Source organism: Camarhynchus parvulus, chromosome 2 (assembly GCF_901933205.1).
Source record: "Camarhynchus parvulus chromosome 2, STF_HiC, whole genome shotgun sequence".
Lineage (NCBI taxonomy): Eukaryota > Metazoa > Chordata > Aves > Passeriformes > Thraupidae > Camarhynchus > Camarhynchus parvulus.
In genome coordinates this window covers 52,548,021-52,561,034 of record NC_044572.1, presented here as the reverse complement: position 1 = coordinate 52,561,034, position 13,014 = coordinate 52,548,021, and the positions used below count along the sequence as shown (strand labels likewise).

General features: G+C 38.0%; 1 protein-coding gene across 3 annotated transcripts in view; it reads right to left on the bottom strand.

The window, feature by feature from the left end:
* Positions 1–222: 222 nt before the first annotated feature.
* RALA (RAS like proto-oncogene A) overlaps positions 223–13,014 on the bottom strand; it is a 30,408-nt gene continuing 17,616 nt past the window's right edge. For all 3 annotated transcript variants that reach the window (XM_030969466.1, XM_030969473.1, XM_030969477.1), the window contains exons 2-5: positions 11,040–11,194; positions 10,020–10,228; positions 6,441–6,615; positions 223–2,172 (exon numbers count right to left, since the gene is read on the bottom strand). In XM_030969466.1, the coding sequence (XP_030825326.1) occupies positions 2,050–2,172; positions 6,441–6,615; positions 10,020–10,228; positions 11,040–11,153 (621 nt within the window). In that variant the 5' untranslated portion in view covers positions 11,154–11,194 and the 3' untranslated portion in view covers positions 223–2,049. The remainder of the gene's footprint in view (positions 2,173–6,440; positions 6,616–10,019; positions 10,229–11,039; positions 11,195–13,014) is intronic.

Sequence of the window (13,014 nt, the reverse complement as noted above, 5' to 3'; positions counted from 1 at the left end):
TTCATGTAGTCTTGTAGCATCTAAGCAAATCACCTATGGATAGAAGGCAGCACATACATAGCTTTTAAAAAGCAGCTTTTTACCAGACTAATTTGGTTTAATGTACAATTTTCTTCATGCACATAAACCAGTCTTCTAGACTACTTAGGTTTAACAGCTCGACAATGGGTATTAGATGTAGCAATGTTTGAGTAATACAGTTGTCAATTAACACTGCACAAGTATTTTAGAAAAATGGAAGTTTATTCATCTTTCAATGGCTCAAATAGCAAATAAAAGGACAGGATAAGGCATCAGCCAAGACAAGTTTTGTGTGTCCAGTGGCTTCATAACACCTCAGTTCCCAGTATACAGGTTCCAAAGCTAAGTCACAATGTTAGTGGTTAGACTCCCTGGCTAGATAGACCCAAATGAGTACACAGTAAGATGAAGACTGGCTTATATTTGCCAGTTACATGAGTAACTTTTATTCTGCACTTGGCAGTCTACTAAATGCACATACAAAATTCCTACTGATAAATATTGAACATGACAAATGTAACTCCTAAGACTTGAGTCCCTAAAACATCTGTTAGCATGAAAGTTAAATATTTGTTACCTAGTTTTCTTGAGCACATTTTAAACTGTCAGTTATAGGCTTATACATGTATAAAAAGTATAACAGTTTGTGGAATTGATCTAGGCTGTCTCACCCCAGAGGATTCTAAAACCCTCAAACATTCTGGTATATTTTTAGTTAAGATGTAGCACACTGACCATGTGCTAGTATTCTTCTTGTTCTGAAGCAACTGAGGCAGTATGTTTTGTTTGGGGATTTTGGATGTGCATGTTAAAGGTTTCTGTATTGCAAAGCACATTTGATTGTTTGATATCAACATTAAGTAGAAAAAGTAGCTACACTGTTCCCCATTTGAAAATCAACATAGACTAAACAGTACAAAACCTGCAAGGAGCTTCAGCATAACACACCATGTTCCAATAGCTAAGTATTAGGAACATAAAAGAAATTAACCAGAATTTCCCAGACAACATCTTAACTCAAAACATATAAGCGCTACTAGATCAGCCCCACTCCACCCAATTCCAGGGAGTTAAAACCCAAGGAACATCTAGACAAAAATCTATGTGCAAAAGGGAAGTTTCAAGGTACCAGCATGTTACATTTTAAACAACAATTCCAGGCTTTTATGTGCCATAGGCTTATGACTTCAGTCTAATGTGTATTCTGACCTTTTAGTTTTAAAATACCATATTGTCTACCAAGTTACAGATGATAGAATATGCTCTGTATTATTCACATTACCAGAGTATGGCACACATTTAAAGAACAAACACTGCTAGCAGACAGCTAGTGAGTGAAATCATCCAAGTAACTGCGCTCCACAGAGAGGGCAGTCTTGCACTGATGCATGAGGACAGCCTCCATGCAACAGAGTTGAAAATACACCCTTGATTAAGCAACCTGCTATGTTTGGGTTTTAAAGTTAAGGCATATTCAAATGTTTCAATGTAAAAGATTACATCGCTCTTCTAAGTTAATCAGGTAATGCAGAACCACATTTAGTTTTCCTCAACATAGCTGTTCACATATACATTATTCTTTTTTAATTTGCATAACTCCATGGCAAAACAGCTGCATACTGCTTTGTTAGGTATCATGTTCACAATTGTAATTTTCAAGGCAACAAAAGACAAGATGAACTGACAAATACCAGTGATAAAAAAGTATGCTTTATAAGAACCCACAAAGTAATACTTTGCCCCTCTTGTTCACTATTAAAGAAAAGACTACCTATGAAACACTACATTCAGAAGAAATGTGAGAAGGTAGGCAAATATGAAATGGACTGAACTTTGCTTCTCTTGAAGCCACATAATTTTTTTTCAGTGAATTTGACTTTCAGTGCCGCTCCAAATCATGCTTTTAGTGGTACATTACATTTTCCAACATGTTAGGGTAATTTCAGTCACTTCAGCCTTCAATGGCATGCTTATAAATTATGGTTTTTATTAGTATGGTCAGGGTAGGAAAGGAATCCAAGCTTTTGATTATAAAATGCAACATCTTTCTCTGATCCTCTTAGCTAGGCTTTTTCTTTTCTTCTTCCCATTCTTTTCTTTGCTGTCTTCCATTTTTCTGGCTCTAATTTCTCTCATTAAATCAAAAAACACCTGAAGAAGATATAAGAAGATATATATGCAAAAACAAATAACAGACATGAGTTAATTTAAGCTATCACAGACATCCACTTCAGTTGTTGTGAATAGAATCAATAACATACAATCAGGTTGACCAAACAAATATTAATTCAACAAATCTGTCACAGGTTTTGAAGGTCAAGTTGATATGATGCAATCCTGCTTGTTTCACAGCATCATAATGTTCCCTTGTCTTCCAATATTCTCTTATGAATCCTTCAGGAAATTTTAAACAAGAATTGAAAGAAGGGTCTCATCACCAGCCAAGATTTGCAGACATTGTATGTACATATTACTGAAGAAACTTAAGGAAATCAGTTTACCTTTTGAATATTTTAAGTCATGAGCTGCAAAGGCTGAAAAAGTGCAACATCCAATTTTAGAAACTTATTAATGGGGCAGTAGCATAGACTGAAATGCACGTATGTTGTATGGTATGTTCCATAATGCAAGTCTAAGCACAAAGTGACTAGAGAAAAAAACCAAATCCAGCATTTCCTTTAAAGCAAAGTCTTCAAACATACAACTACATAAACAATTTTGTTGCAGTGTGATTTCATGGTTCACCCCAGAACCCCAGTTTCTCCCTTGAAGATTCCCTCCCAGGTGTGTCAATCATCTCTCCTTTCCCCACCCTAACCCCTGTCGAGCACTGTCTGTCAATCCTGGAATTCCAGAAGGGCATAGAGTGATTGGGCAGATTCAAAATATGCCCTCTACCCCTGGAGGAGCATTGGGCCATCCAGGTGTCCTTTGTCCCTTGAGACCTCCTCTCCAGTACCTGGTTGGTGGGCTTCCTATCCCTTCCCTCCTCCCCTCCCCTGGGTAAAAGGGCGAGCAACTACATGGTCTGGGAGTTCGGTTGGAGGAGTTGCTGGATTCAGAGGCCTGTGGACCAGAATAAAACTCTGGATCAAAACCCTCCAGCAGAACCAACTCCTTTCCTTCACTACTGCCTTAAAGCTTCTCTGGCAGAGGGAAACCTGAGAGGAAGCTTCATCCCGCCACCACCGGAGCCCCGGCATGTCTAGACTTGTCTCCACACGCCCAGCTGCAACCTACAGCTAGCCAAAAGTGTCTCTGGGGTGAAACACCACAGTTGCCACTATTTGGTTCAGCCGCTGGGGCCAGACAAGCCAAGGCAAGTCCTGTCCGGAAATATTGGTAATACCATTACAATTTCTTACATCAGAATCTCAGCTGCAGCTACCATATTACAATCTTAAAGTACACATAAAGTTCACTTTCATCAAATGGTTTAGGACAAAGTTGGAGATACACCACTGACTCAGGTAAGAGAGATCCTACTGACAGACAGTTACGGTTTTATGATTGGACTACTTAAAGCTACTAATTTCAACAGCAGATCTTGACTTGACTTACAGAAGGTTACAGCAAACAGTATGTATACATCTTTATAATTTTACTGTAGGAAATCAGCTGAGTAATTCAGCAACTTTTCTCTCAGGAAAGAGTCTTTAGATACCCTATCAGCCTGAGAATGCTGAATCTCATCTGACTTGGAAGCTATACAGAATCAGGCCTGGTTAGTACTTGAATGGGAGACTACCTGGGAATACCAAGTGCTCTAGGCTTCCCTTTTCAGCCCTGAGATGAAAACTCAGTTGGTCAGAGCATGATGTTAATAACACCAAGGTCATGGGTTTGATCCCTATATGGGTCATCCATCTAAGAGTTGGATTCAATGATCCTTGTGGGTCCCTTCCAACTCAGAATATTCTGTGATACTTTGAAATTTGAACTAAGCAATACATCTGTGTCAAGGGATTTGATCCATTTCTGTGAAACATGGACAGTGCATGGGCTGAAAAGCTCCTCTACAGAGCTCAGTAGGTTTTTATTACACTGCAGGAAAAGAATCAACCTTCATGACATCAAATCCAAAGAAAATCAATGGAACTAAACATTTCCATCAAGAAATGAGATTGCCTTTAGATTTTTAAATGTGTGCTAAGTTGCTTGTATTTAAATCTGTGCTAATGGCAAGATGCAACTGTCAGCTTGCTTAAGTACTGATAACTGTGCAATAGTATTTAGTTGTCTGGGATACATAACCTTCTGAGAAAATGTTTAGTGGGTCACCTTTGCCAAAATGAGTGGAGGCTGGCTGTGTTTTTTCACGTAAAATCACTATTCTGGAATTCAGAGAGACTAGATTACAACAGTAACCCCAAGCTTGTGTCGCAAACTCCAAAACTTCATATGCTTCAAGCAACTAAGAATACACAGTATTCACTGGTGCCAACAAGGTCTCATTTATGGCCTGCCAAACCATAAATCTATATGACACATGCTAATCTGGATCCATTATGCCATCAGCTCCATGTATGTACAAAAGCTATTGATCCAAGAGCTACTGAAAAAATATATTATATGCACTTTTTCCCCCAGCTGCTAAACGATAATGAAGTGGATTTGAAGAACTGGATTTTTACAACTGTAATAAATGGCTGTTAACTGCAGTTATATACCAAAACTAAAAGATGTGTTATTTTTTTAGCAACAAAAAAAATTAGGGCTTTTTTCAACAATGAGGATGAGTTCTGCTGTACTTGATTAAGAACTCTTTGCTGTTTTGTAGGGTAAATCACTATAGTACTGAAAAATCAGTTTCTTCAGTAAGATAACTGACAGGACACAACCAACAGTTATTGCAAAAGAGAATTTGCATTATAGCTCTCCTGCTGCAATTGACAGCTCATACATATGGATTTACATTAGAGAATTTTTAACCAAATGCTAGATGCATATCTGGATCAGGGCAAACCCAGACATCAGTACAGACTAGGGGATGAACGTATTGAGAGCAGCCCTATAGACAAGGACTTGTGGCCTTTCGTGAATAAAAACCTGGTCATGACCTGGCAATGTGCACTCACAGCCCAGCAGGCCAGTGGTATCCTGGGCTGCAGCAAAAGAGGATTGGCCAACAGGTCAAGGTAGGTGATTGTCCCCTTCTACTCTCTCATGAGACCCCACCTGCAGGGCTGTGCCCAAGGTCTGGGGTCCTCAGCACAAGAAAATCATGGACCTGTTGGAGTGGGTCCAGAGCAGGCCACAAAGATGCTCAGTGGGCTGGAGCAGCTCTGCTATGAAGACAAGCTAAGAAAGCTGGTGTTGTTCATACTGAAGAAGAGAATGCTCCAGGGAGACCTTACTGCAGCTTTTCAGTTCTTAAAGAAGGTGTATAAAAAAGACAAGAAAGCATCTTTTTATGTGGGCAGCTTGTGGTAAGACCCTTGCGGGAACAATTTTGAACTAAAAGGGGAGAGATTTAAATCATAATTTGTAAAAAAATTCTTTACTGTGAGGCCAGTGAGGCACTGGAAAAAGTTGACCAGAGAAGTTGTGGATGCCCTAACTCTGGAATTGTTCAAGGCCTGGTTGGATGGGGCCCTGAGTAACCTGATCAAATGGTTGGTATCCCTGCCCATGGCAGGGCAGTTGGAACTAGATGATCTTTAAGATTCCTTCCAGCACAAACCTGTGATTCAAGGTGGGATTAACTTTGTCAACAGCTCTGAAAGGCTGGCACATTGCATTAAACCTACTTATTTCTTTTGCCACACAACTGTGACTCTTACAGTCTGCAAGGCTGACAGTTATTCTGAATTGCAAGACCTTACGTTCTTGCTGAAGCACTTAGAACTAAGCAGCATTCTCTTTTGTTGAAGAAAAGCATTCTCTTTAACTTATGAGGTTCTGAACCAGGTTTTATCTCTGAAAACTCATGAGGCATTTTTGGGCTTTTCATAGCTTTTGGGGTTCATCCAGTCTTCATCAAAACAACATACAAAGAGGTAGATGGTTCAATGAGGGTAGGGAAGGCTCAAATCCCTCCCCCTTATTTGCTTTTATAATGAGGATCAGGAAGTATTCTTCACTGTTCAGAAGCAGACTCTCCTCTAGTTACAGAAAATGCAGTATGAAGTCTAGGCCAAAAGAGCTGACCCAAGAAAATTCTATAAGGTCTAATATCATGTTTTGGATAATAATGATTCCTTGCAGTTTAGAATGGGATAAATGTGTTACACCTAACATTTTCACTGTTCTACAAGGAGTCACCTAGTCATGCACTCCTGGCAAGCTAAGAAAGAAAAGTATTTGATTAAAATTCCACAAAATTACTGCTAAAATTAAGAACATAAGGAGTATGATCCATGAAAAAGAGGGATAAAATAAAAACTGATGAACAGATTGTTTAAGAGGCCAGTTATTACCTTGTCAACATTAGCTCGTGTTTTTGCAGAAGTTTCCACATAATTAACATTCCACTGATCAGCTCTGTTTTTTGCTTCCTCTACAGAAACTTGCCTTTTATCTTCCAAATCTGATTTATTACCAACTAGCAAAAAAGGAACATTCTCATCTTCTTTTACTCTTAAGATTTGCTCCCTGGAGAAGAAGGAAAAAAAAAAAGAAAAGAAAATTAAGCTTTGCATAGAGTACCATTCTTAGAACACATAAAGAAGAACTCAGAGTAAATACTTTCACATCTTACAGTGAAAAGCCACTTATTCCTATTATGTAGTTTACATAACAGGAAAGTGTTAAACCTCATTGTGACATTTTACAGAATGAAGACAGAGACAGACAGCTAGTCCTTGAAAAAGGAAGCAGTTGCGTCAGTAAAAAATGAAAAAAATAGAACAGGACTGGTTTAGGTGAGAATTTATAATAATTCATTTCCATTAACAGTGTTATTTGCGAGCATCTACCATTACATTACTGTTTTTGATGGTCATTTTTAAGCTATCCAAGCTTCAGATTAACAGCTGATTCTTTCCTAACAAAATGTGCCATTTTAAAGCTGATGAAATGGTCCATAGGACGCCAAGAGAAAAATCTCTTCCTTTCAGGAATCTTTCTCAAGTCAATTATATTCAGTTTCTCCAGAGATCTTCATTTAAATACATACCTGTGTACAGACACAAGCTGTATATACATCAGATTTTTAATGACAGACCCTGATACTGTTTTAACTGCTAAGATGACAGGTTTATAAATAAAACTCAATACCACAAATGGTTTGGTACTCAAATCTTAAACACTTAAAAAATAATGAAAGTTTTCTTCTAATTGAAAATGCATTAATACTATCAGGAAGAAGAGTTGTCTCAGAAGAAGAATATTCTGTATTTTGTCTATGAAAAAAGGAGTATAAAGTTAGTTGTGAAATGTAGCCCTTTATCATAGAGCAATTCCTGAAAGACTGACAAAAAACACAGAGAAATAAATATCTTTTGATGGCTGAGGTGAGACCAAATTTAAAGTTGAAGGGAGAGAAGTTGAAGACAGCTAAGTAATCAATATTCTAAAGATTTGGTATACGGCAGGATGCCCACATTACAAAAAGCTCTGAATAGCATGCAGTCTTGTGGAGGAAGCCTACTCACAGAGCTAGGAAACTGCAGATAGTCCATAATTTTTTTTTTTAAACTGTGCACTTGAGGCAGACTGTGGCACCACATTTATGCATGAGGTATAATTAAAAAGCGACATTTCTCCTCTTCCACACAAATACCAGTGCAAATGTTTTAACAGATTCTGCAGCTATCCAAAAGTAATTTGAATAGCCAGGGGATCAGGAAGGTGGCCAGATGAAAACTCAGCGCATCATGGCAGTACCTGTGTAAGTAAGACTTCTGGTAAAAACTAGTAACTTTCAACACTAGTTATCCAGGCAATCCTATACTGGCTTAGTGTGACAAGGTTTTGTTAGTGATAAGTCTATACATGTGGCTTCTGTGAGAAGCTTCCCCAATGTCCATTACTGGCAGAGCCAATGCCAGCTGGCTCTGGGACCAACTCACTGCTGGCCAAGGCCAAGCCAATGGTAGGTAGTAACACCTCTGTAATAAGTTATTTAAAAGTAATACTGCACAGGTACAATTGCACTCAGAGAGGAAAGGAGCAAGAATATGTGAGACGAACAACTATATAGATACTAAGCTCAGTGAGAAGGGGGAGGAAGTGCTCCAGGCATAAGAGGTGGGATTCCTCTGCAGTCCATGGAGGACACCCATGCTGGGGTATGCTCCTGGCAAGGATCTGTGGGTCCCTGGAGAGAGGGATCCATGCCAAAGTAGGTTTACTGGCAGGAATTGTGGGGGTCCTATATTGGAGCAGTCTGTTCCTGAAGTACTACAGCCCATAGAAAAGGACCCATGCTAGAGCAGTTAGTGAGCTGCAGCTTGTGGGAAGGACTCACAGTGGAAAAGTTGATGGAGAATTGTCTCCCACGGGAGAGACTCCCCACTGGAGCAGGAGAAGGACTCCTCTCCCTGGGGAAGATGCAACAGCGGGAACAATGTGTGATGAACTGATCGTAACCTCCATTTCCTGTCTCTCTGTGCCACTGGGAAGGAGAAGATAAACCCCAGCATGGAGGGAGGGGTGGAGTGGAAGGCATTTTTAAGGCTAGTTTTGCTTCTCATTCTTCTGCTCTGGTTTTGATTGGCAATAAATTCAATTCCTTTCCCCAAGTGGTGTCTCTTTTACCTGTGATGGCAATAAGTAAGTGAACTCTTCCTGTCCTAAACTCATCAGCCTTTTTCATTGTATTTTCTCTTCCCTGTCCAGCTGAGCATGGAAGATATAGAGGGGCTTTGGCGGGTACCTGGGATAGACCACCACAGATGCCAAACAAACTTTTACATTTTTACAAAAATGTACAAAGTTAACCTAACAGCAATTCAGATGATGATATTCATATTGTCCTTTGAGCCCCTTCTGAAGGCTAGATAAGAAATATCTAATTAATGATGTGCCAGTTTGAAATTGACAACTTAAAAAAAATCCACACTATGAGAGCCAGAACAATTCTACTCAAAGCAAGCCCAAATTTTAACAAACAAATTTTCAAGTATTTAAAACTATTGTCATTGCAGTATTGTCATTTTCTAAGGCCAAAGATTATATACTTTGAAGCATTGGCATGATTTTAAACAGAGCTGAATATGTTATTTTGCACTCTAGGGGAACTGAACTGTACTAAACTGTCCTCCATAACTGACAGTACTCAGCATAAGCCTGCAAACAAAAAAGATCTGCTCTTCGCTCTCTCAAAATATAGAAATACAGATATATAGAAACACAAATAAATTAAAAACACCAGAAGATGAAAAATTTACTTTCTCCTCTCTCCATACCTCTTCCTCGTCCCTTAGATATTAAACATATGCTGCTACTTAATGCTAATTAAGTTGAACTGTGACAGCATCTCTAAGAAGACTAATTTCAATGGGATCCAGATAACTCCTTTTTATATTTGGTTCCTTAATTTTATTTTAAATATTTCCTATTTTAAACATTTCCTATTTCACTACACTTTGAACTAGTAAAACTGTTTTCTATTATCTTTTGTCTTTTTTTTCTATTATCTTTTTGTCTTTTTAAAAAATACAATAATGAGTTATTTAAATGTTTTCTCTCTCAACTGAAATGAAACACCTGCAATATACTCCTACCTGTATAATATTCTATAACTATCGTTAAGAGTTTTAATATGATGCAGTCTGTGGTTGAGACCATGGTGAGGCAGCTATGTTCTGAATGTTGCTGTGTATCTATTCTGTGGCAATAGCCTTTCTGGTATTCCAAAACACAGCAGCTAAGACATCTGAAGTTCTACAGATAGCAAAGGCCTGGCTAGGCATCTGTTCAAAACATTATGTGACAACAGTAAGAGCTGCAATCAAGTCTGGACCACCAAAAGGAAATTACAAAACACACACACAAAAAAATCACTTTCAATCATCTCAATGTAATTAGAATGATTATCTTGCCTTGTAACTCACCTGAAGTCTGCAGTTGCTGCAAAGGATTCCAGCTCTGTAATAGAGAAGACGCAAAGAAAACCTTCTCCACTTCGGAAGTAGTTGTCTCTAATTGCAGCATAGTCCTCCTGCCCTGCTGTATCCAATATATCAATTTGGACTTCTTCCCCATCCAGAACCACCTTTTTCCTGTAGCTATCTGCTTTGGTGGGCTCATAGTCTTCAACAAACTAGAAAAAAAAACCCCTTCACGATGTAAAATCATACCTCTACAAAACAATTGCTTCTGTTTGTGCATCTGGATATAGCAAACATGAAATGGGAACTGTAACTAATTACTAAGCATTGTGCATTTAGGCCCTGTGAAGTACTCAAGCAACTCGTAGTTAAAGCAGACTCTTCATCAGCCCAAAACAGCTTTTAGGTTTTTGCTTTCCTCAGCCATTACAAGAAAATGTAGAGGTAATTTCAAAACATCAGTGTGCGCACTACCCAAACTTCTTCTGGTTCAAGCACAACATCTGTCTGTGTTCCATTATGAAATCACGTAATCTTGACTTTAGATAAATTTAGTATCTACTTTTAAAGTACATTGAATGCTTAGCTTCTGACTTTTTATTAAAAGGGATGACTTCCTCTGGAAAAAAAAGGAAAAGAGAAACTGATTTTCTTTCCTGTCCTCAACACCAGCACAAAAAACATGGAAGAAACTGTTTCAGATGTCATGCAACTCAACTAAGTGAAGAAGCTTTGAGCTATAATAACCAAGTTCTAAGTCTAGTGATCAATGCAAAAATATTCCAGTAATATGACAGAGTATTTAACAGCTGAGAAGTCTGAAAAATGCCAAATTTTACCTTCACAGGTACCTTTAGAGAGCAAATCAGTAATCTCAAAACATGTTTTTGTCACACTTAACTGCTGAATTTCATACCACATCACGTACATTTAGACCCTTTCAGAAAATAATTCTACAAATGTAACTTAAACAACATTATGTAGCAGGTACCTCCTGAGACAATTTCTATGGCAGACTCTTACCTCATCATACATAAACTGTAGTGTTAAAGCAGATTTTCCTACACCACCACTTCCCACCATGATGACTTTGTGCAAAGCCAACGAATTCTGTCCTTTAGGTTTATTTGCTGCCATCTTTGGATTGCAGAAAATTCACAGGTATCAAATGGAAAAATCTAGAAGAAAAATATTTCTTCGTTACTTTTCTTTTCCTTCTCCCACATGAACTGACTAATTGGATTTTTTTTCAAATTCCTACATATTTAATGACTTAATTTCAGTTCTGCTTTAGTGAAAGCTACTTGCTCTTTCACTGGAAACCATTCCACAAGTTATATTGAGCTCATATTTTTTTTTTTTAATTAAGCAAAGAAATCCTTCACCATTTGGAAGCAGCATTTTAGTATGTAGTATTTTCTTTTAGTGGTACAGTAGGTGTCAAGAATTCTTGATAATTTACTACAAGAACTGAAAAAGGAAGCCACAGTGAGTCAACACCATAATAAGAAAACATGATATGACAGCTGGAGGGGAAGGAAACAGACTTTTGAAGGGATTTCCAGTTTAAATGGCAAGCACTAAGACACAGCAGCAAGGATTAGCTAGAGTACTTTTACAGGAAAAGCAAGCAAACTTAAGATCTAAAAATACCCAGTTTCAGTAAATTAGAAACCAAAATAACAATCTAGTTTAGACAGTGGAAAGATTTAACTTGCCTACAAATGTAATTATTTGGTATATTTGAAGTAGTTGTCTCAGTCCTGTGATTGCTTATTTAAACACAAATCTCTGCATCTCACCAACACCAAGGGGCTCTATGACAGCTAATTCACATAGTTTAATGTATGTGAATAACACAAGCACAAAAAGTAGCAATTCCATTAACTTAAAAAAAAAATAATGCATACTATAGTTTTAGTGGATCTCTATTTTCCCCACACTTTTGTTTCATTCTCTACCTATCTCAATAGTAATAAAACTGTGAATGCTTGCACAGGTCTTAAAACATAGGGAAGTCCCTCTACAGTGACCGAATGTGCTCTCATCCAGAGACTTCAGATCAAAACAAGGTCTGAACTCCAAAAGAGACAATGACATCTACATTACATATATAAATACAAGGAAGATTTATGGTAGCAATTGAAAACCTAATGTAACTTTCATATTTTAATTAAAAACTCAAAAAAAAGCACATTCACGTGGCTCAGTTATATAACTACCAGATAATAACGCAGCACAGTAACTTATCATGATTACCTTGTTACCTTTAGCCATCATGGTTATTTAAAAATGTCACACTAAAATTACATCCTACTGCATAATGAATTACCCTTCTGTGCAGGTTAAACCATCAGAATGTGAAGCATGACAGCTTTCTTCAAAAACCCCAGTTTTCTATCAAAAACCCTACTGTATTGTATTATAAACCCTATAATAGTGTATATATATATATTTATATATACCATAAACCCTATATATTGTATTATAAACCCTAATGTATTATTATATTGTATCAAAAACCCTAGTTGAGGCCATGCACTAAGGCTTTCTCAGCAGTGATGCAGGTAGTATAAAAGCACCATGACTAAAGCTTCATCAGAGATGAAGCCAATCCTTCATGGAAGTAAAATAAATACATGCCATCAAGGTTCTCACACTGCCATGCCAACAAGCAGACTGGGGATGAGCAAGCAGCTAGGACAGCTACGGCTGGACCACCTGACCAAAGGGATATCACCATGCCACAGCCTAGCAATAAAAGTTGTCAGAGAGGTTTGAAGTTTGTCAGCACTGCCATTGCTCAGGAACTGCTGGGCGTTGGTCAGCTAGCAGTGAGTAAATTTTCTTTTAATAACCTTTCTTGGGTTTGTTTTCCTTTTTAAAAATTATTTATTAAGTTATGCTTATTTCAACCCACAAGTTTTCTAACTTTTATCCTTTCAATTCCCTCCCTCCTCCCACCAGTGGCAGGGGGAGAGAGCAAGCAGTGGGGCTT